Source organism: Somniosus microcephalus, chromosome 4 (genome assembly GCF_052327205.1).
Source record: "Somniosus microcephalus isolate GS21.2 chromosome 4, FLI_Smic_1.0, whole genome shotgun sequence".
Lineage (NCBI taxonomy): Eukaryota > Metazoa > Chordata > Chondrichthyes > Squaliformes > Somniosidae > Somniosus > Somniosus microcephalus.
The window spans coordinates 50962043-50986172 of NC_140990.1; the positions used below are offsets into that span (position 1 = coordinate 50962043).

Genomic DNA, 24130 nt, shown 5'->3' on the forward strand with positions numbered 1-24130 from the left:
CAGGTTAGATACCGAGTAAAGCTCCCTCTACACTGTCCCATCAAACACTCCCAGGGCAGGTACAGCACGCGTTAGATACAGAGTAAAGCTCCCTCCACACTGTCCCATCAAACACTCCCAGGGCAGGTACAGCACGGGTCAGATACAGAGTAAAGCTCCCTCCACACTGTCCCATCAAACATTCCCAGGGCAGGTACAGCACGGGTCAGATACAGAGTAAAGCTCCCTCTACACTGTCCCATCAAACACTCCCAGGGTAGGTACAGCACGGGTTAGATACAGAGTAAAGCTCCCTCTACACTGTCCCATCAAACACTCCCAGGGTAGGTACAGCACGGGTTAGATACAGAGTAAAGCTCCCTCTACACTGTCCCATCAAACATTCCCAGGGCAGGTACAGCACGGGTCAGATACAGAGTAAAGCTCCCTCTACACTGTCCCATCAAACACTCCCAGGGTAGGTACAGCACGGGTCAGATACAGTGTAAAGCTCCCTCTACACTGTCCCATCAAACACTCCCAGGGCAGGTACAGCACGGGTCAGATACAGAGTAAAGCTCCCTCTACACTGTCCCATCAAACACTCCCAGGGTAGGTACAGCACGCGTTAGATACAGAGTAAAGCTCCCTCCACACTGTCCCATCAAACATTCCCAGGGCAGGTACAGCACGGGTCAGATACAGAGTAAAGCTCCCTCTACACTGTCCCATCAAACACTCCCAGGGTAGGTACAGCACGGGTTAGGTACAGAGTAAAGCTCCCTCTACACTGTCCCATCAAACACTCCCAGGGCAGGTACAGCACGGGTTAGATACAGAGTAAAGCTCCCTCTACACTGTCCCATCAAACACTCCCAGGGTAGGTACAGCACGGGTTAGATGCAGAGTAAAGCTCCCTCTACACTGTCCCATCAAACACTCCCAGGGTAGGTACAGCACGGGTCAGATACAGTGTAAAGCTCCCTCTACACTGTCCCATCAAACACTCCCAGGACAGGTACAACACGGGTTAGATACAGAGTAAAGCTCCCTCTACACTGTCCCATCAAACACTCCCAGGGTAGGTACAACACGGGATAGATACAGAGTAAAGCTCCCTCTACACTGTCCCATCAAACACTCCCAGGGCAGGTACAGCACGGGTCAGATACAGAGTAAAGCTCCCTCTACACTGTCCCATCAAACACTCCCAGGGCAGGTACAGCACAGGTTAGATACAGAGTAAAGCTCCCTCTACACTGTCCCATCAAACACTCCCAGGGCAGGTACAGCACGGGTTAGATACAGAGTAAAGCTCCCTCTACACTGTCCCATTAAACACTCCCAGGCAGGTACCTGGATATGTTACTGATACCTAGGAGTGTTTGATGGGACAGTGCAGAGGGAGCTTTACTCTGTATCTAACCCATGCTGTACCTGCCCTGGGAGTGTACGATAGGGACAGTGTAGAGGGAGCTTTACTCTCTATCTTACCCATGCTATACCTTTTTTTTAAATTAGTTTGTGGGATGTGGGCGTTGCTGGCAAGGCCAGCATTTATTGCTCATCCCTAATTGCCTTCTTGAACCGCTGCAGTCCGTGTGGTGAAGGTGCTCCCACAGTGCTGTTAGGGAGGGAGTTCCAGGATTTTGACCCAGCGACGATGAAGGAACAGCGATATACTTCTAAATCAGGATGGTGTGTGACTTGGAGGGAAACTTGGAGGTGGAATTTGGAGTGTTCCCATGCGCCTGCTGCCCTTGTCCTTCTAGGTGGAAGAGGTTGTGGGTTTGGGAACATAACATAAGAACATAAGAAACAGGAGCAGGAGTTGGCCAATCGGCCCCTCGAGCCTGCTCCGCCATTCAAAAAGATCATGGCTGATCTGATCCTAACCTCAAATCCTCTATCACTCTCCATCCCACCCGAACCCATGTGATCTCCCGGGAGAGGCGAAAAACCAGATAAACAACCCAATGGCCAATTTGGGAGAAAAAATCTGGGAAATTCCTCTCCGACCCATCTAGGCGATTGAAACTCGTCCAGGAGATCACTCTGTCCCTATATTTTCTACAGTACTTACCTTCTGTAAAGGCGATCTCAACCCCAGCCAGGAACAGGAATAAAACCATCTCCTGAAATCTAACACAGAATTAGAACACAAGAAGTAGGAGCAGAACCAGGCTGCCTGGGCCCGCTCCACTACCCACAGGGCCATGACCATTCCGAACCTCGACTCATGTCCAATTTCCTGCCCGCTCCCCATAACCCTTAATTCCCTTTACTTCTAGGAAACTATCTATTTCTGTTTTAAATTTATTTAATGATGTAGCTTCCACAGCTTTCTGGGGCAGCAAATTCCACAGACCTACTACCCTCTGAGTGAAGAAGTTTCTCCTCATCTCAGTTTTGAAAGAGCAGCCCCTTATTCTAAGATTATGTCCCCTAGTTCTAGTTTCAGCCATCATTGGGAACATCCTCACCGCATCCACCCGATCAAGCCCCTTCACAATCTTATATGTTTCAATAAGATCGCCTCTCATTCTTCTGAACTCCAATGAGTAGAGTCCCAATCTACTCAACCTCTCCTCATATGACCACCCCCTCATCCCCGGGATTAACCGAGTGAACCTTCTTTGTACTGACTCGAGAGCAAGTATGTCTTTTCTTAAATATGGACACCAAAACTGTATGCAGTATTCCAGGTGCGGTCTCACCAATACCTTGTACAACTGCAGCAATACCTCCCTGTTTTTATATTCTATCCCCCTAACAATAAAAGCCAACATTCCATTGGCCTTCTTGATCACTTGCTGCACCTGCATACTAACTTTTTGAGTTTCGTGCACCAGGACCCCCAGATCCCTTTGTACTTCAGTATTTTCCAGTTTCTTGCCATTAAGATAATAACTTGCTCTATGATTTTTCCTGCCAAAGTGCATAACCTCACACTTTCCAGTATTGTATTCCATCTGCCAAATCTCTGCCCACTTACTTAGCCTGTCTATGTCCCTTTGCAGGTTTTTTATGTCCTCCTCACTCACTACTTTCCCTCCCATCTTTGTATCATCTGCAAACTTTGATATGTTACACTCGGTCCCCTCCTCCAAATCGTTAATATAGATTGTAAAGAGTTGGGGACCTAGCACTGACCCCTGCAGAACACTACTAGTTACTGATTGCCAGTCTGAGAATGAACCATTTATCCCAACTCTGCTTGCTGTTAGAGAGCCAATCCTCCACCCACGCCAGAATATTACCCCCAATCCCGTGATTTTTTATCTTCAGCAATAATCTTTTGTGTGGCACCTTGTCAAATGCCTTTTGGAAGTCTAAATACACTACGTCCACTGGTTCCCCTTTATACAACCAGTATGTTACTTCCTCAAAGAACTCAAGCAAATTTGTCAAACATGACTTCCCCTTCATGAATCCATGCTGAGCTTGTCCTATTAAATTATGTTTACCCAAATGTCCTGTTACTGTCTCCTTAATAATGGACTCTAACATGTCTATAGTTTCCAGCCTTCTGCCTACTACCCTTTTGAAATAAGGGCATTACATTAGCAGTTTTCCAATCTGCCGGGACCTTTGCTGAGTCCAGGGAGTTTGGGAAAATTATTACCAATGCAGCCACAATCCCTACCGCCACTTCCCTCAAGACCCTAGGATGTAAGCCATCAGGTCCAGGGGATTTATCCGCCTTGAGTCCCATTATTTTACTAAATACCACTTGGGAGGTGCTGCCGAAGAAGCCTAGGTGAGTTGCTGCAGTGCATCTTGTAGATGGTACACACTGCAGCCACAGTACGCCGGTGGTGGAGGGAGTGAATGCTTAAGGTGGTGGATTGGGTACCAATCAAGCGGGCTGCTTTGTCCTGGATGGTGACGAGCTTCTTGAGTGTTGTTGGAGCTGCACTCATCCAGGCAAGTGGAGACTATTCCATCACACTCCTTACTTGTGCCTTGTAGATGGTGGAAAGGCTTTGGGGAGTCAGGAGGTGAGACACTCGCCGCAGAATTCCCAGCCTCTGGCCTGCTCTTGTTGCCACAGTATTTATGTGGCTGGTCCAGTTAAGTTTCTGGTCAATGGTGACCCCCTAGGATGTTGATGGTGGGGGATTCAGCGATGGTAATGCCGTTGAATGACAAGGGGCGGTGGTTAGACTCTCGCTTGTTGGAGATAGTCATTGCCTGGCACTTGTGTGGCGCGAATGTTACCTGCCACTTATCAGCCCAAGCCTGAATATCGTCCAGGTCTTGTTGCATGCGGGCGTGGACTGCTTCATTATCTGAGGAGTTGTGAATGGCCCTGAACGCTGTGCAGGCATCAGCGAACATCCCCATTTTTGACTTTATGTTAGAGGGAAGGTCATTGATGAAGCAACTGAAGAGTTTGCACATTCTCCCCGTGTTTGCGTGGGTTTTCTCCGGGTGCTCCGGTTTCCTCCCACAGTCCAAAGATGTGCGGGTTAGGTTGATTGGCCATGATAAAATTGGCCCTTAGTGTTAGGGGGGATTAAATACGTGAGGTTTCGGGGATAGGGCTTGGGTGGTGATGTGCCATGAATTACTCAAAAGACGGAGGTTAAGCGAGTAACAACCAGGCTTTTATTAACTAAAGAATGAAGGTCTTGTCTCGAGTGGTCGACCCGTCCAGAATACTAAGGGACTGGGAGGTAGTCACTTATATAACTGGAATAGTGGGAGGAGTCAGCCGAGGCATGTCCAGACCTGTACCTAGTGGAATACACATTACACATACAGACAGGTATAACAGTGGTTTACCACATTCACCCCTTGTTTAAAAATGAGTCCGGCGGGGTGAAGTGTATTTAAAAGTTCGTGTATTGGAGTCTCTCCGGAGGTCTTGTCTGCCGCTGTGATCGACGTGGCGACGGCAGGGGCGGTGGAGCTTCCGGCGTCTCGTCCCGTGTAGGCTGGGGCACTGGACTGTAGTCCTCGTGGGTGACGGTCCAAGGCGAGCCGGCTGCTGGGGTTGGATATCGGGTCATGGGGGGGGGGGGTGGTAATGGGTAGTGGGTTACAGCGGCCCCCGAGGGTGTCGTGGTGGGGGGTGGTAAGGGTAGTGGGTTAAAGCGGTCCCCGAGGGTGCGAGGTCTCGTATGGAGACTGTGTCCTCCCGCCCGTCCGGGTATGCAATGTAAGCGTACTGGGGGTTGGTGTGGAGGAGGTCGACCCTCTCGACCAGGGGGTCCGTTTTATTGGTCCTCACGTGCCTTCTAAGTAGTACCGGCCCTGGGGACGTCAGCCATGGCGGTAACGCTGTCCCCGATGTGGACTTCCTTGGGAAGACAAACATTTTCTCGTGAGGGGTGGCATTGGTGGCAGTGCAGAGCAGTGACCGAATCGAGTGGAGCGCATCGGGGAGCACCTCCTGCCAGCGGGAGGTCGGAAGGCCCCTAGACTTTAAGGCTAGTAGGGCGGCCTTCCAAACTGTTGCATTCTCTCTTTCCACCTGTCCGTTCCCCCGGGGGTTGTAACTGGTGGTCCTGCTTGTGGCTATACCCCTAGCGAGCAGGTACTGGCGGAGTTCGTCGCTCATAAACGATGAGCCCCGGTCGCTATGGATATAGATGGGGAAACCGAACAGGGTGAAGAGGCTGTTCAGACATTTAATGACCGTGGCACTGGTCATGTCCGGGCAGGGGATAGCAAACGGGAGTACTCGTCAATGATGTTGAGGAAGTACACATTGCGGTCGGAGGAGGGGAGAGGCCCTTTAAAATCGACGCTCAGGCGTTCGAAAGGGCGAGTGGCTTTTATCAGGTGGGCTCTGTCTGGTCTATAAAAGTGCGGTTTGCACTCAGTGCAGACTTGGCAGTTCTTGGTCATGGTCCTGACCTCCTCAATGGAGTAAGGCAGGTTGCGGGCCTTGATGAAGTGGAAGAACCTGGTGACCCCCGGGTGGCAGAGGTCATTGTGGAGGGCCCTCAGCCTATCGATCTGCGCGCTGGCGCAGGTGCCACGCGATAGGGCATCTGGGGGTTCATTGAGCTTCCCAGGCCGGTACAAGATCTCGTAATTGTAGGTGGAAAGTTCGATCCTCCACCTCAAGATCTTGTCATTTTTGATTTTGCCCCTCTGCTTGTTGTTGAACATAAAAGCAACTGAACGCTGGTCAGTGAGCAGGGTAAATCGTTTTCCGGCCAGGTAGTGCCTCCAATGACGCACAGCCTCCACAATAGCCTGGGCCTCCTTCTCGACCGCGGAGTGTCTGGTCTCCGGGCCCTGGAGGGTTCGTGAGAAGAATGCCACAGGTCTCCCCGCCTGATTAAGGGTGGCGGCCAGAGCGAAGTCGGACGCATCGCTTTCCACCTGGAAGGGGATGGATTCGTCCACTGCGTGCATGGTGGCTTTGGCAATGTCCTCCTTGATACGGTGGAAGGCCGAGCGGGCCTCTGCCATCAGGGGAAAAGAGGTGGATTTGATCAGCGGACGGGCTTTGTCTGCATAGTAGGGGACCCACTGGGCGTAGTAGGAAAGAAACCCTAGGCACCTCTTCAGAGCTTTTAGGCAGTGGGGCAGTGGGAGTTCCATAAGGGGACGCATCCGGTCCGGGACCGATGACCCCGTGTTCCACAACACAGCCAAGGATGGCGAGGCGGTCTGTGCGGAATATGCACTTCTCCTTGTTATATGTCAGGTTCAGGAGTTGGGCGGTGCGGAGGAATTTCTCGAGGTTTGCGTCATGGTCCTGCAAGTCATGGCCGCAGATGGTCACATTGTCTAGGTAAGGGAAAGTGGCCTGCAGCGCGTTTTGATCGACCATCTGGTCCATCTCCCTTTGGAAGACGGAGACCCCGTTGGTAACGTCAAAGGGAACCCTAAGGAAGTGATAGAGGCGGCCGTTTGCCTCAAAAGCAGTATACTGGCGGTCTTCGGGGCGGATGGGGAGCTGGTGGTACGCTGATTTCAGGTCAATGGTCGAAAAGACGCGGTACTGCGCGATCTGGTTGACCATGTCAGCTATGCGGGGGAGTGGGTAGGTGTCCAGCAGGGTGTAGCGGTTTATTGTTTGGCTGTAGTCGATGACCAGGCGTTGTTTCTCGCCGGTCTTAACGACCACAACCTGGGCTCGCCAGGGGCTGGAGCTGCCCTCAATAATCCCCTCCTTCAGGAGCCGCTCCACTTCAGTTTTGATGAAAACCCTGTCCCCGGCACTGTATCGCCTGCTCTTTGTGGCGATGGGCTTACAGTCGGGGGTGAGGTTAGCAAACAGTGGGGGGGGGTGGGACTCTGAGTGTGGAGAGGTTGCATCTGGTGCGCGGCGGGCAATTTGGAGGCTGCTGGCTGCGGACTGTGAGTGGGGGTAGGGGTCCACCGTACGCCATTGTAACGCTTTTGAGGTGGCACTGGAAATCCAACCCCAGTAGAACGGCAGCGCAAAGTTGGGGCAGGACCAGGAGTTTAAAATTATTGAACACAGTCCCGTCTACTACTAGTGTCACCACGCAGTAGCCGCCAATGTCCGCTGACTGGGACTCGGCGGCCATAGAAATCCGCTGGTGCGCAGGCAGGACTGGGAGAGAGCAACGCCGCACCGTGTCGGGGTGGATGAAGCTCTCTGTGCTCCCGGAGTCAAAAAGGCAGTTTATTGCATGGCCGTTTACCTTAACGTCCATTTTGGACCGAGCTAGTTGGTGCGTGATATGCCTATCAATTAGTCCAATAAAAGGCGACGAGTTAAGAACGTAACTGAAGGTTTTTATTGGCTAAATAACAGAGCCCACCCTCGTGGGTGATCCGATCCAACAGGGAGGAATACTAGCCAGTCAGCTACCTTTATACCTGTGCAGGTAATGGGCGGAGTCGGAGGTGGTCAGCCCAGGTATAACAGTGCGACAAGAGGCGACCTCGTGTAGTGATGTGACAGTGAGAACAGTGAGAACAATATACAGTGATAACTATAACAGTGGTTTACCACATTCACCCCTTGTTTAGATTAGAGTCCGGCGGGGTGAAGTGTATTACCAGCTCTGGTATGTCAGTCTGTCCGGAGGCTTCGTTAGCCTCTCCGATCGTCGCAGCGGCGGTGTTACGTTATCCGGTGTTAAAGCTGGTGTCTGCGTAGTCGGCAAAGGCTCGTGGGGTTCCGGCATGCCGTCTACCTCGGCTGGACTCGGGGGGTTGGGAGGGGGGGGTGAGGGTGCGAGGTCTCGTAAGGAGACAGTGTCCTCCCGTCCGTCTGGGTAAGCCACATAGGCGTACTGGGGGTTGGCGTGCAGGAGGTTCACCTTCTCGACCAGGGGGTCCGTTTTATGGGCCCTCACGTGCTTTCGCAGCAAGACGGGTCCCGGAGAGGTCAGCCAGGTTGGTAGGGTGGTTCCCGTAGTCGACTTCCTGGGGAAGACAAACATTCGGGCATGGGGGGTGGTGTTAATGGCAGTGCAAAGTAGTGACCGGATGGAGTGCAGCGCAATTGGGAGGACCTCTTGCCAGCGGGAGGTTGGGAGGCCCTTAGACTTTAAGGCTAAGAGGGTGGCCTTCCATACCGTCGCGTTCTCTCTTTCCACCTGGCCGTTCCCTCGGGGGTTGTAGCTGGTGGTCCTGCTTGCTGCAATACCCCTCTCCAATAGGAACTGACGGAGTTCCTCGCTCATGAAGGAGGCGCCCCGGTCACTATGTATATAGTTCGGGAACCCGAACAAGGCGAAGAGTTTGTTCAGGCATTTAATGACCGTGTTACTGGTCATGTCTGGGCAGGGGAAGGCAAAGGGGAAACGGGAGTACTCATCAACGATGTTGAGGAAGTACACATTACGGTCGGATGACGGTAGGGGCCCCTTGAAGTCGATGCTCAGACGCTCGAAGGGGCGGGTGGCCTTGATCAGGCTTGCTCTGTCCGGCTTATAGAAGTGCGGTTTGCACTCAGCACAGATCTGGCAGTTCCTGGTCATGGTCCTGACCTCCTCGATGGAGTATGGCAGGTTGCGGGCCTTAATGAAATGGTAGAGTCTGGTGACTCCGGGGTGGCAGAGGTCATTGTGGAGGGTCTGAAGTCTATCACTTTGCGCGCTGGCGCATGTAATGCGTGAAAGAGCATCAGGGGGGTCGTTCAGTTTACCGGGCCGGTACAAGATCTCATAATCATAGGTGGAAAGCTCGATTCTCCACCTCAAGATTTTGTCGTTCTTGATCTTGCCCCTCAGCTTGTTATTAAACATGAAGGCAACCGAGCGTTGGTCGGTGAGGAGGGTAAATCGTTTGCCTGCCAAGTAGTGCCTCCAGCGCCGTACTGCCTCCACAATTGCCTGGGCTTCCTTCTCGACCGACGAGTGTCGGGTCTCGGGGCCCTGTAGGGTCCTTGAGAAGAAGGCTACCGGCCTACCCTCCTGGTTAAGGGTAGCGGCTAGGGCGAAGTCGGATGCATCGCTCTCCACTTGGAAGGGGATTGACTCATCCACTGCGTGCATTGTGGCCTTGGCTATGTCTCCCTTAATGAGGGAGAAGGCCGCGCACGCCTCTTCCGTGAGGGGGAAGGATGTGGTTTTCAGGAGGGGTCTGGCTTTGTCCGCATAATTGGGTACCCATTGGGCATAGTAGGCGAAAAGCCCCAGGGTTCTCCTAAGTGCTTTTGGACAGTGGGGGAGGGGTAGCTCCATGAGGGGGCGCATTCTTTCGGGGTCGGGGCCGATGACTCCGTTCTCTACTACACAGCCAAGGATGGCAAGGCGCGCTGTGTTAAACACGCATTTCTCCTTATTGTAGGTGAGGTTCAGCCGTTGGGCCGTACGGAGGAATTTCTCCAGATTCACGTCGTGGTCCTGCCGGTCGCGGCCGCAGATGGTGACGTTATCTAGGTAGGGGAATGTGGCCTGCAGTCCGTTCTGGTCAACCATCCGGTCCATCTCCCTTTGGAAGACCGAGACCCCGTTGGTGACACCGAAGGGGACCCTAAGGAAGTGGTATAGGCGCCCATTCGCCTCGAAGGCGGTGTACTGGCGGTCCTCGGGGTGGATAGGGAGTTGGTGGTAGGCCGACTTAAGGTCGATGGTCGAGAATACGCGGTATTGTGCAATCTGATTGACCATGTCAGATATGCGGGGAAGGGGGTATGCGTCCAGCTGGGTGTATCTGTTTATGGTCTGGCTGTAGTCGATGACCAGGCGATTTTTATCGCCGGTCTTAACGACCACGACCTGGGCACGCCAGGGGCTGTTGCTCCCCTCGATGATGCCCTCCTTCAGGAGACGCTGCACCTCAGAGCTAATGAAAGCTCTGTCCCCAGCGCTGTACCGCCTGCTCTTGGTAGCGACGGGTTTGCAGTCGGGGGTGAGGTTAGCGAACAGGGAAGGTGGCGGCACCTTGAGGGTGGATAGGCTGCAGGTGTTACGCGGTGGGCGGTTTAACCTTCGCTGGTTGTCGACTGTGAGTGGGGGGAGGGGTCCACCGTATGCTAGGGTTACACTTTGGAGGTGGGATTGGAAGTCCAGCCCTAGTAGGACGGCAGCGCAGAGCTGGGGGAGGACGAGGAGTTTAAAGTTTTTATACTCTGTACCCTTAACCGACAAGGTCACAGCACAGTAGCCGCTAATGTCCGTGGCGTGGGACCTCGATGCCATCGAGATTCGGTTGCGCGTTGGCAGGACAGGGAGGGAGTAGTGGCTCACCGTGTCTGGGTGGATGAAGCTCTCCGTGCTTCCGCTGTCGAACAGGCAGGTCGTGGCGTGGCCGTTTACTTTGATGTCCATCATCGACTTGGACAGGTGGTGTGGGCGGGCTTGATCCAGAGTGACGGAGGCTAGCGTGTAGGTAAGCGAGTCGTTGTCGTCTGCGGGCGAGGCGGTCGTCGGGTCCGGGGGCCCGGTGGCAGTCGGGCGTGGTGTGTAAAATGGCGTCTCCCACGAGGTAGGACAAAATGGCGGAGAAGATGGCTGCCCCCATAACTCACATGAGGCACTATTGGGGTCGGTTGCCTTGATCAAAGATGGCCGCCCCCATGACTCACGTGTGGGGATACTGGCCTCAGTTGCCGTGAAAGAAGATGGCCGCCCCCACAGTTCGCATGAGGCACTGCTGGCCTCTGAAGATCCGCTCCTGCAGGCCTTAGAGAAGTGGCCTTTCTTCCTGCAGGTTGTGCAGGTAGAGTTCCTGGCTGGGCAGCGCGACCTCGGGTGCTTCTCCTGGCCGCAAAAGAAGCAGCCGGCGGCCCGATCGCGGGTGCCCGATGTCGGAGCCGGTACCGGGGGTGGCGGGCCCGGTCGGGTCCGGGACGCCGACGCTGAGGTAGGTCCCGGGGGCGGCGCTGCGAAGGGTATTGCGGTAGGGGTCGGGCCCGAGTCCCAGGGTCGCGAGCAGTACCTGGAAAACGCCTCCTGGTCCTGATGGGCCACCTCCAGGGAGAGAGCGAGGGCTTCAGCTTTGTCCAGGTCGAGGTCTTTAGCTTCAAGCAGTCTTTGCCGTGAGTAGTCGGACCGTAGGCCTTTCACAAAGGCATCGCGGATATTATCTTCCGTATTTTCAACAGCCGTCACCGCTTTAAAGTCACAGTTCCTGCCGAGTGCTCTTAGCGCCCGTAAAAATTCAGCTACAGACTCTCCTGGCTGTTGCGGGCGGGATCTTAGGAGGTGCCTGGTGTACATGTAATTTACCGGGCTGCGGTACTGCTGTTTCAGTAGGTTGATAGCGGCCTCGTACGTAGTCGTGTCCTGTATGAGTGCGTATACTCTCGGGCTCGCTTGGGCGTTCAGAAGTCTTAGTTTGGATCTCTGCGGGGCGCCGGATTCTTCCAGGTAGGATTCGAAGCAGTCCAGCCAGTGTTTGAAGTTGAGGGCTGCGTTTGGTGCCTGTGGGTTTAGATCCAGGTATGGTGGTTTCAAGGCTTGCAGCCAAGCCGGCTGGTGTGGCCCGTTGTCTGGAGGCTGCTGTTGCTGTGCTGCTGGGTGAGCTCCTTGCTGTTGCTGTTCATTATCAGACATCTTTAAAATTTAGCCAATAAAATTGATATGCCTATCAATTAGTCCAATAAAAGGCGACGAGTTAAGAACGTAACTGAAGGTTTTTATTGGCTAAATAACAGAGCCCACCCTCGTGGGTGATCCGATCCAACAGGGAGGAATACTAGCCAGTCAGCTACCTTTATACCTGGGCAGGTAATGGGCGGAGTCGGAGGTGGTCAGCCCAGGTATAACAGTGCGACAAGAGGCGACCTCGTGTAGTGATGTGACAGTGAGAACAGTGAGAACAATATACAGTGATAACTATAACAGTGGTTTACCACAGTGCGGTCTCGTTTGGTCCAGCGTAACAGAGGCCAGAGTAGGGGTCGGTGTGTCGCTGCGGGTATCAGATGGGGGGGGGGGGGTTGGCGGCCTGCTGCGTCCCGGCTGGTGTCCAAGATGGCGGCGTCCATGATTCCCATGTGGCTGGAGTCGTCCAAGATGGCTGCTGCTGCGGTGGTTCGCACATGGCTGGGGAGGCCCAAGATGACGGCCCACACGCGGCGCTGTTGGGGGCCCAAGATGGCGGCTCGCACGGCCCACACGCGGCGCTGCTGGCGTTCGGGGTGGCTTTGGCCTTGCAGACGCTAGCGTAGTGTCCCTTTTTCCCGCAGCCCGAGCAGGTCGCATTCTTCGCCGGGCAGCGCGCTCTGGGGTGTTTGGCCTGGCCACAGAAGTAGCATTTCTGGCCTTGGGATACTGCTGTCTGGCTTTGGGACACTGCAGCGGAGGTTGGGCCGTTGTTGGGCTGTGGCTGGGGTGGCACGGTGCTATGGGGCTGTCCTACCGTGTCCCAGGTTGTCGTTCCCCGCGGCGTCCACGGTGCAGAGGAGTAGGCATCCATGCCCCGGTAGGCTGCGTCCAGCGTTAGTGCGATTTCGGAGGCTTTGTCGAGGGTGAGGTCACTCTGCTCCAGCAGTCGCTGTCGGGTGTAGTTGGACCTGTGGCCCGCTACGAAGGCATCCCGGATCAGTTCCTCCGTGTACTTAGTGGGCGTTACCGCCTTACACCCACAGGCCCGGCCAAGCACGGACAGTGCTTGGAGGTATTCCTCAGTCGATTCCCCAGGTTGTTGCTTGCGACTCCCCAGGAGGTGCCTGGCGTAAACTTCGTTCACAGGGCGCGTGTACTTGGTCTTGAGGAGCTGGAGGGCGGCTGTGTACGAGGTCGCGTCCCGGATGACTGAGTACACTCGGTGGTTCACCTTGGAGATCAGGACAGACAGTTTGTTCGCATCCGTTACGACCGCAGTGGAGGCAGTCAGGAATGCCTCGAAGCACATGAGCCAGTGAGCAAACTTGGTGGAAGCGTCCGCTTCCCGACTGTCCAGGTCCAGGCATGCTGGTGTGAGGATCTTCTCCATTATAAAAAATTTAGTTCATAAAATTGATGCGCCATCAATTACTCAAAAGACTGAGGTTAAGCGAGTAACAACCAGGCTTTTATTAACTAAAGAATGAAGGTCTTGTCTCGAGTGGTCGACCCGTCCAGAATACTAAGGGACTGGGAGGTAGTCACTTATATACCTGGAATAGTGGGAGGAGTCAGCCGAGGCATGTCCAGACCTGTACCTAGTGGAATACACATACAGACAGGTATAACAGTGGTTTACCACAGGTGGGATGGCTGTCGGTGTAGGGACCGGGTGCTAGGGTTTGGATGATCAGCCATGATCGCATTGAATGGCGGAGCAGGCTCGAAGGGCCGAATGACCTACTCCTGCTCCTATCTTCTATGTTTCTATAAGATGGTTGGGCCTAGGACACTGCCCTGAGGAACTCCAGCAGCGATGTCCTGGGGCTGTGACGATTGACCACCAACTACCACAACCATCTTCCTTTGTAAGAAGTCACACAACACCAGGTTATTGTCCAACAGCTTTATTTGAAATCACAAGCTTTCGGAGCGCTGCTCCTTCTTCAGGTGAAGTGGAGAAATGCATAAAGACACAGCTTATATAGTCAGAGAATCATGTCAGATGTTTACAGGTAACCTTTCCAACTGCCATTTATCACACCTCGGCAGAGAGATAATCACAGCAGTCAAAGGTGTGAATGGTGTCCAAACAGGTCAGTCAGGGAAACATTACATCAAAGAACAATGAGGTGGGGTCACAAGGGGTCAAATATTGCAGATGCTGGGGTCTGTATGAAAAACAAAAAAACAGACAAAAATTTTTTTTGGCTGGAAATCACAGCAGGTCCGGCCGCATCTGTGTAGAGAGAACAAGCCAATGTCGACTCGAGTCTGGATGACCCTGCATCAGGTGGGGTTACATGTCATGCTACATGTAACCCCACCTGATGCAGGGTCATCCAGCTGTGTCTTTATGCATTTCTCTACTTCACCTGAAGAAGGAGCAGCGCTCCGAAAGCTTGTGATTTCAAATAAAGCTGTTGGACTATAACCTGGTGTTGTGTGACTTCTTACATTTGTCCACCCCAGTCCAACTCTGGCATCTCCACACCACATCTTCCTTTGTGCCAGGTATGACTTCTGCCCTGGCAGTGTTTGATGGGATAGTGGAGAGAGAGCTTTACTCTGTATCTCACCCATGCTGTTCCTGCCCTGGGAGTGTTTGATGAGACAGTGTAGAGGGAGCTTTACTCTGTATCTCACCCATGCTGTTCCTGCCCTGGGAGTGTTTGATGAGACAGTGTAGAGGGAGCTTTACTCTATCTAACCCGTGCTGTACCAGGCTCGGAGAAGCACTTTGGCAGGTATGGGGAGCTGCGCCTTGTCCATGAGAGTAACTGTAGGTATCAGACTTGAAATAATCGAGAGTAATGATCGGGCATCAGCTGTGGCTCAGTGGGCAGCACACTCGCCTCTGAGTCATGAAGGTTGTGGGTTCAAGTCCCACTCCAGTGACTTGAGCACATAAAGCTAGGCTGACGCTCCAATGCAGTACTGAGGGAGTGCGGCACTGCCAGAGGTGCTGCCTTTCGCATCAGTTGTTGAATAGAGGCCCCAATCAGCCCTCAACCAACATCACTAAAACAGATTGTCTGGCCATTATCACATTGCTGTTCACGGCAGCTTGCTGCGCACAAATTGCCTGCTGCATTTCCTACAACAGTGAATGTTCTTCAAATGTACTTTGATGTTGTACTTCATTGGCTGTAAAGCACTTTGGGACGTCCTGAGGTCGAGTGAGGTGCTACATAAATACACGTCTTCAATTAACAAAGGAGAAATGGCCCAAGAAAGGAACAGTCGGTAACAGGACAACAATTAGTCTCTCATTATGAGAAATCAAGGTTTTGACACACTGTGGGGTTGATTTTAACTCAGCCGTGAGGCGAGCTTTGAGGTGTGTGGGGGGTTAAAATCGCAAAACCTGGGGGTCGGGACCCCCCACCCCCGGCCTCCAACAGGCGGGACTGGTCTTTAAGGCCCTTAATCAGCAATAATTGGCCTTTATAATCCCATTTCAACAGGCCCTTGCATTTTTAACCCTTTTCCCTCGTAAAACATGCCTGGTGGGGATCACACCTGTGAAACCTGGCGTGAGCACCATTGGCTTGCTGACTATCTGCTGCAGGTCAACCATTAAAGAGATTTGATCAGTCATCATTTGCAGGTGGCAGGACTTTGTTGTTTCAGGCCTGGGGCAACTTTTACCAGGCTTAACCACACCTGTGGAAGGTTGGAGCCTCACACACATCTCCAGTGTGACCTCCTGGGAAACCCCGCTCGCCACCTTCACTCAGCGCTTCCTCAACGGAGGCATATACCAGAAGCATGGGAGCTATTTATTTCCTTCCCTTCTGGGCATTAGATGAGCTCGAACACAAGCCACGGCACCAGCAGAACCAGGAACAACAGCAGCAGCAACAGGAGCGCCAGGCTGCTGCTCACCCACCTGAAGCTGCACAGGCCAGAAGGGGCCAGCGCTTGGAAGTGGCTTGAGAGCACCTTGCTGCACATCAGGGGGCCATGGGGACCCGTATCTGCACTGGCAGTCCTACTCAGAAGGACTTCCATGAAGGTCTGGTTTCTCTGTTCAATAGATGCCCATCGCTCCTCAAGAGATGTCATTCTATTATGAACACGCACCATGTTTTCCATACCCTGGCGACTTATCTCCTCCATGGAGGTTGTCATCCTTTCCATGGTGATGCGTTCATGCGCCAATGACTCCACAAAGGCTCTGCTCATGTTTGCTATGGACTCCTCCATTCACTCCACACTCGCAGCGACCCTGGAGACAAAACCTGCCAGAGACTCCTGCATCTGTTCCTGGAGTTCCAGCCCCGCTGATCTTATGGATGGACCCAGAGGCAGAGGGTCGACATGCAGCTGAGCCGAGCTGGCAGAGTCCTGCGCCCTCTGACTAGCACTCTCCACTGCTGTCCCTGTCTCCACAATCTGCTGATGCTCACTTGTGAGCTGTGATACACCAGGTGACAACACTACTCTATGTCCCGAAGGTCCCACCGAGGCGTGTCTGCGCTGGCGCTGGGTGCGCTGCATTCTGCTGATGCTGCGCCCTCAGAGATTGCAGCTTCCTCTGAGGAGTCTGGATGCTCAGGCTGTTCCTCCTGGCTAGTGGGGACGGCTGCTTGCGATGGTCCTGTGGGGAAGTAAAGGAAAGAGTCAGAGATGTGATGCCAAGGTTACATGCACATTGCGTATTGCAGATGATCATAAGTCCATCTGTTAGAACTTCAGAATCATTATCAGTGACTCGTGCAATGTCAACGAGAGAGATGGAAAACTATTCTGTCACCAGCTTGCTGTGAGGCAACCGTCTGTCCATCCCCCACTTGGGAATCTTCCTCCACTCCCTCGATCTCCAGGACCGCCTCCTCCCAGGGGGTGAGCTGGGCTACTGAGGGTGGCCCTCCTCCTGTCCTGGCTCGCTCTCTCCTGTTGTGAGCTCTCTTTTCCTGCAAAGAGGGAGACAAGTGGAGTTTGAGTGAGAATGAAGGAGTGAGTGCAGAGATTCCATAGCATAGATACTTAGAAGGAGACAAAGATGGAGTGAGGTTGCAAGACCAAGGGCCCTCCCTGTGTGTTGTCAGTTGTTTTCATAGCATCAGAGTGATAGGGAGTGTGAGGGCTGCATAGCCGAATAGTGATGTGAATGTGACCATAGAGAGAGAGGGAATGGATAAGGGTGCATGGATATCAGTGTCAAGTGGGATGTGGAGGAAGAGATTGCTAAAGCTGAGTGCTGGTGAGGAAAGGCAATGGGGTTCAGATTGAGGGTGATGGCAAAGTCAGACTCACTTTTCCAGTGCGGAGAAGGTCATGAAATCTCTTCCTGCACTGAATCCAGGTTTTGCGGGGTACTGATAATGAGTTGACCTCCTCTGCCACCTGGATCCACACAGCCCTGGTCTGCTGGGGAGGCTTCTTCCTCCCTGAAGAAGGGAAGAGCACCTCTTTATGAGCTCCTGCTCCCTCAACTAGAGCCTGCAGGGCCCCATCATCAAACCTGGGAGCAGACCTAGGTCTCTCGCTGGTCATTCTGCCTCCAGGTCCCTCCAGCATGAACGGGCAGAAGGTTGGCAGTCTGCAGAAGAAGCAAGGCTTGTTGTGGACCTTAAATGCAGCAGCAATAAAGACGTCATCGGAGGGGACTTTCAGTCATGAAAAATCCCTTTGCAAAGGCTTCCCACATGTTGGAAATCAGTTGGCCAATTGAGTTAAAATTGCATCAATCTCCCACATCCATTTAGATCCGTGTGGGAAACACGAAATTCGTTAACACGACACCATCCTGCACCTGAGCTAAAATCACCCACATAGAGTCCAAAAGCAAGGAAGTTATGATGAACCTTTATAAAACACTGGTTCGGCCTCAACTGGAGTATTGTGTCCAATTCTGGGCACCGCACTTTAGGAAGGATGTGAAGGCCTTAGAGATGGTGCAGAAAAGATTTACAACAATGGTTTAAGGGATAAGGGACTTCAGTTATGTGGATAGATTGGAAAAGCTGGGGTTCTCCTTAGAGCAGAGAAGGTTGAAAGGAGAACTGATAGAGGTGTTCAAAATCATGAGGGTTCTGGACAGAGTAGATAGTTCATAGAGTTCATAGAAGATAGGAGCAGCAGTCGGCCATTCGGCCCCTCGAGCCTGCTCCACCATTCAATGAGATCATGGCTGATCATCCAAATTCAGTACCCTGTCCCTGCCTTCTCCCCATATCCCCTGATCCCCTTAGCCTTAAGAAATATATCTAACTCCTTCTTGAATATATTTAATGAATTGGCCTCCACTGCCTTCTGTGGTAGAGAATTCCACAGGTTCACCACTCACTGGGTGAAGAAATTCCTCCTCATCTCTGTCCTAAATGGCACACCCCTTATCCTTAGACTGTGACCCCTGGTTCTGGACTCCCCGGCCATCGGGAACATCCTTCCTGCATCTAGTCCTGTTAGAATTTTATAAGTTTCAATGAGATCCCCTCTCATTCTTCTAAACTCTAGCGAGTATAAGCCCAGTTGACCCAATCTCTCCTCGTACATCATTCAGTCTGGTGAATCTTCGCTGCACTCCCTCCATGGCCTTCCTCAGATAAGGCGACCAAAACTGCACACAATACTCAAGGTGTGGTCTCACCAAGGCCCTGTACAACTGCAGGAAGACATCCTTGGTCCTGTACTTGAACACTTTCGCTACGAAGGCCAACATACCATTTGTCGTCTTAACCACCTGCTGCACCTGCATGCTTACCTTCAGCGACTGGTGCACAAGGACACCCAGGTCTTGTTGCACTTCCCCTTTTCCCAATCTATTGCCGTTCAGATAGTAATCTGCCTTCCTGTTTTTGCCACCAAAGTGGATAACCTCGCATTTATCCACATTATACTGCATCTGCCCAATCACCCAACCTGTCCAAATCATACTGGAGTTTTTCGGCATCCTCCTCACAGCACACACGCCCACCCAGCTTTGTGTCATCTGCAAATTTGGAGATATTACATCTGGCTCCCTTGTCTAGATCATTTATATATATATTGTGAATAGCTGGGGTCCAAGGACCGATCCCTGCGGTACCCCACTAGTCACTGCCTGCCACTTGGAAAACGACCCATTTATTCCAACTCTTTGCTTCCTGTCTGCCAACCAGTTCTCTATCCAAGTCAGTACCTTGCCCCCAATCCCATGTGCCTTAACTTTACACGCTAATCTCTTATGCGGGACCTTATCAAAAGCCTTCTGAAAGTCCAAATACACCACATCCACTGGTTCTCCCTTATCTATTTTACCAGTTACATCATCAAAAAATTCCAGTAGATTAGTCAAGCACGATTTACCTTTTGTAAATCCATGTTGACTTTGTCCGATCCTGTCACTGCTTTCCAAGTGCTCTGCTATTACATCTTTTACAATGGACTCTAACATTTTCCCCACTACCGATGTCAGGCTTACCGGTCTATAATTCCCCGTTTTCTCTCCACCACCTGACAGTCCCGCCATCCCAGGAATCAATCTCATTGAACCTTTGTTGCACTCCCTCTGTGGCAAGTATATCCTTCCTTAGGTAAGGAGACCAAAATTGTACACAGTACTCCAGGTGTGGTCTCACCAAGGCCCGATATAATTGGAGTAAGACTTCTTTATCCTGTACTCAAATCCTCTTGTAATGTCAATCAACCATCAGCTAGGAGAGGTCGCTGGTGAGACCAGTGAAGAAAGAAAGACTTGCATTTCTGTAGCGCCTTTCACCACCACCGGACGACCCAAAGTGTTTTACAGCCAATGAAGTACTTTTGAAGTGTAGTCACTGTTGTAATGTAGGAAACGCAGCAGTCAGTTAGCGCACAGCAAGCTCCCACAAACAGCAATGTGATAATGACCAGATAATCTATCTTTTTGTGTTGATTGAGAGATAAACATTGGCTCGGAGACTGGGGATAACTGCCCTGCTCTTTCCCACATTACAACAGTAACTACTTCATTGTAGTACTTCATTGGCTGTAAAGCACTTCAAGACATCTGGTGGTCATGAAAGGCACTATATAAATGCAAGTCTTTCTCGAAATAGTGCCATGGGATCTTTTACATCCACCTGAGAGAGCAGACAGGGCCTCAGTTTAATGTCTCATCCGAAAGACGGCACCTCCCTCAGCACAGTGCCGCACTCCCTCAGTATTGCACTGGAGTGTCAGCCTAGATTTTGGTGCTCAAGTCTCTGGAGTGGGACTTGAACCCACAACCTTATGCCTCAGAGGCGTGAGTGCTACCAACTGAGTCACAGCTGACACTAAAGAACAAGCAGTTCTGACGAAAGGTCATCGACCTGAAACGTTAACTCTGTTTCTCTCTCCACAGATGCTGCCTGACTTGCTGAGTATTTCCAGCAGTTTCTGTTTTTATTAAAGAAACGAGGGAGTGATTGCTGACAGGAAGAATGTTGGGTCGTCCTGCGCATGTGCACCTCCCCGGCGGCTGAGGCGAAATACCAACTCGCCCCCACCTGAGCCGCACACGCGTACCAGATGTTGTGGCTCCGCATGCGCGCCCGATGTTCCAACCGCGGGGTTTTGTGTGCTGAGCATGTGCGTTGCGGACCGATCGGGATGGGCGATTGTGGAGCAGGAGGGAGAGCGCGGGGGCCATGAGCACATGCGCGGGACTCAGCGTCAACAGAGCACTTTCTGGAACGCCGGGGCTTGTGGGTATTACAGCCGCCATTACTGCTGATCCTTTCAACCAACCTGTGCAGCAGCTGGGGCCTGAAAATCAGCTTCACTGCCCCTGGGTTCGTAAAGAGGAAAATTAAACAACAGTTTGCCTCTGATCCTTTTCTGATCTCAATTTACAGGGTTATAAAAGTGGAGTAGTTACAGGCGGGAAGCTTAAACCAAACATCACGTCAAGATCTGAGTCGCTCGATTCATCCGGACCTGAATATCATCGGCTTTTGCACATGGAAGGAGAAAGCAGTGATCGCAGCGATGACAAACCGCACACGTGTTCGGTGTGTGGACGCGGATTCAGCCGATTGCCTGACCTGGCGAGACACATGCACCGTCACACCGGGGAGAAACTGGGTAAAGGTGGGGACGGCGGGAAGGGATTCAGTTCCCCGTCTGCATTGGAAGTTCAACGGCGCAGTCGCACCAGGGACAGTCTGTTCACCTGCTCCGAGTGTGGAAAGGGATTTGTTTGTTCATCCCACCTGCAAACACACCAGCGAGTTCACACTGGGGAGAGACCATTTCAGTGTCCTGACTGTGGGAAGAGCTTTAAAAGCCCCAGGGTTCTGAAGCAACACCAGCGAGTTCACACTGGGGAAAGACCATTTCAGTGTCCTAACTGTGGGAAGAGCTTTAAAAGCCCCGAGGATCTGAAGAAACACCAACACATACACACTGGGGAGAGACCGTTCACCTGCTCTGTGTGTGGGAAGGGATTCACTCTGTCATCCCAGCTGAAGCAACACCAACACCTACACACTGGGGAGAGACCGTTCACCTGCTCTGTGTGTGGGAAGGGATTCGCTCGGTCATCCACCCTCCTGTCACACCAGCGAGTTCACACTGACGTGAGACCCTTTAAATGTTCTGAGTGTGGGAAGAGTTTTAAAATCCCCATGGAGCTCAAGCAACACCAGCGCCTCCACACTGGGGAGAGGATATTCATCTGCTCTGAATGTGGGAAGGGATTCACTGTGTCATCCCACCTGCTGGTACATCAGCGAGTTCACACTGACGAGAGACCCTTTAAATGTTCTGACTGTGGGAAGAGCTTTAAAAGCTCCGGGGAGCTGAAGCAACACCAACACATACACACTGGGGAGAGACCGTTCACCTGCTCCATGTGTGGGAAGGGATTCACTCTGTCATCCCAGCTGAAGCAACACCAACACCTACACACTGGGGAGAGACCGTTCACCTGCTCTGTGTGTGGGAAGGGATTCGCTCGGTCATCCCACCTGCTGTCACACCAGCTTGTTCACACTGACGAGAGACCCTTTAAATGTTCTGACTGTGAGAAGAGATTTAAAAGCCCCCAGGAGCTGAAGAGACACCAGCTTGTCCACACTGGTGAGAGACCATTCACCTGCTCCGTGTGTGGGAAGGGATTCACTCGGTCATCCACCCTCCTGTCACACCAGCGAGTTCACACTGACGAGAGACCCTTTAAATGTTCTGACTGTGGGAAGAGCTTTAAAAGCTCTAAGAGCCTTAAGGGACACCAGCGTGTTCACACTGATCATCGAACTTAACAGCACAGAAGGAGGTGATTCGGCCCATCGTGTCTGTGCCGGCTCTTTGAAAGAGCTGTCCAATTTAGTCCCAAACCCCAGCTTTATCCCCAGAACTCTGCAAACTAGTCCTCTTCAAGTACACGTCCAATTACTGTTTGAAAGTTCCTGTGGAACCTGATTCCAGCATCCTTTCAGATGGTGCGTTCCAGATCTTAACAACCCTCTGTGTGAAAACAATTCTCCTCATTCCCCTCCAGTTCTTTTAGCAACTATTTTAAATCTGTGACCTTTGGTTACCGACCCACTTGCCAGAGTGAACAGTTTCTCCCTACTTGCTCGATCAAAACCCCTCATCATTTTGAACACCTCTATTAGGTCTCCTCTTAACCTTCTTTGCTATAAGGGGAACAATCCCAGCTTCTCCAATCTCTCCACATAACTGAAGTCCCTCATCCCTGGTACCATCCTGGTCAACCTCCTCTGCACCCTCTCCAAGGCCTTGACATCCTTCCTAAAGTGTGGCGCCCAGAACTGTACACAAGACTCCAGCTGAGGCCAAAACCCTGCAGCAACACAAAACCCTGGTTAGACCACACCTGGAGTACTGTGAGCAGTTCTGGGCACCACACCTTAGGAAGGATATATTGGCCTTGGAGGGAGTGCAGCGTAGGTTTACCAGAATGATACCCGGACTTCAAGGGTTAAGTTACGAGGAGAGATTACACAAATTAGGGTTGTATTCCCTGGAATTTAGAAGGTTAAGGTGTGATCTGATCGAAGTTTTCAGGATATTAAGGGGAACAGATAGGGTGGATAGAGAGAAACTATTTCCGCTGGTTGGGGATTCTAGGACTGGGGACATAGTCTAAAAATTAGAGCCAGACCTTTCAGGAGTGAAATTAGGAAACATTTCTACACACAAAGGGTGGTAGAAGTTTGGAACTCTCTTCCGCAAACGGCAATTGATGCGAGATCAATTGTTAATTTTAAATCTGAGATTGATAGGTTTTTGTTACCCAAAGGTATTAAGGGATATGGGCCAAAGGCAGGTGTATGGAGTTAGGTCGCAGATCAGCCATGATCTCATTGAATGGCAGAACAGGCTCGAGGGGCTGAATGGCCTCCTCCTGTCCTATGTTCCTAACTAGTGATTTGTAAAGGTTTAGTGTAACTTCCTTGTTTTTGTATTCAATGGCCCTATTTACAAAGCCAAGTATCCCATACGCTTTCTGAACCGCCTCACCAAGTTGCCATGGCACTTTCAAAGATTTGTGAATACGGACCCCCAGGTCCCTCTGCTGTTGCACCCCCTCAAAATAGTCCCATTTAGATTATACGGCCTCTCCCTGTTGTTTCTCCCAAAGTGCATCATGTGTATGTACCTTTAAGGGAATAACTGGTCTTAGACTGCAGTACCGGCAGTGACCACCCCTGTATAAAAGGCCCTAGCAGGCTTCTGTAGTTTCAGTTTCAAGCTGCCCCTTGTTCAGTAAAGTACCTGTTAACTGTTCTCCTGAAGTCCGTGTATTATTGAAGCGTGGACTTTACAGTGGCGACGAGTAAGTTCGAACTCACCTGCAGTGTGGCATCATCTCACGGGGATCTTGCCTGAAAGGAAGGTCCTGGAAGGTCGTAGTCTGAGCAACGGGCGTCGACCGAGGGCAACCGCCCAAAGAATCCATCGGTGTTTGGAGAATTGCGGGAGAGACTGTGGTTCCAGCGAATCGTGCTGGTAGCAGGTAGCGCGCTGACCTTTCCGGACTGCGGCGGGCTCAAGCTCGATCGAGCGGTTCTACAAATCGGGCCGCGCAGCGTCGCCGGGAAAAGAAAACGAGAGAGAGAGGGTGGAGCGCACAGGGCGCGGTCGGTGCTCGAGAACAGGACAGCGGCGAGAAACCAAACGGGGGGGAAGGAAAGCGAGACGCGCCGAAGCTGCGGGTCGCAGCCATTACCCTGTAGAACGCTAGGAGCAGCGTGGCAGTAAGGGGAAGAAGCAAAAGCGCGGGAGGCGCCTTTTTA

At 52.1% G+C, this 24130-nt stretch overlaps 1 protein-coding gene across 1 annotated transcript in view; it reads left to right on the plus strand.

The window, feature by feature from the left end:
* The window catches only part of LOC147118853 (uncharacterized), a 45943-nt gene extending 23329 nt beyond the window's left edge, over positions 1–22614 (plus strand). Inside the window, exon 2 of the mRNA XM_085984635.1 lies at positions 20723–22614. Within this exon, the coding sequence (XP_085840761.1) occupies positions 20723–22129 (1407 nt within the window). The 3' untranslated portion in view covers positions 22130–22614. The remainder of the gene's footprint in view (positions 1–20722) is intronic.
* The last annotated feature ends 1516 nt before the right edge of the window (positions 22615–24130 follow it).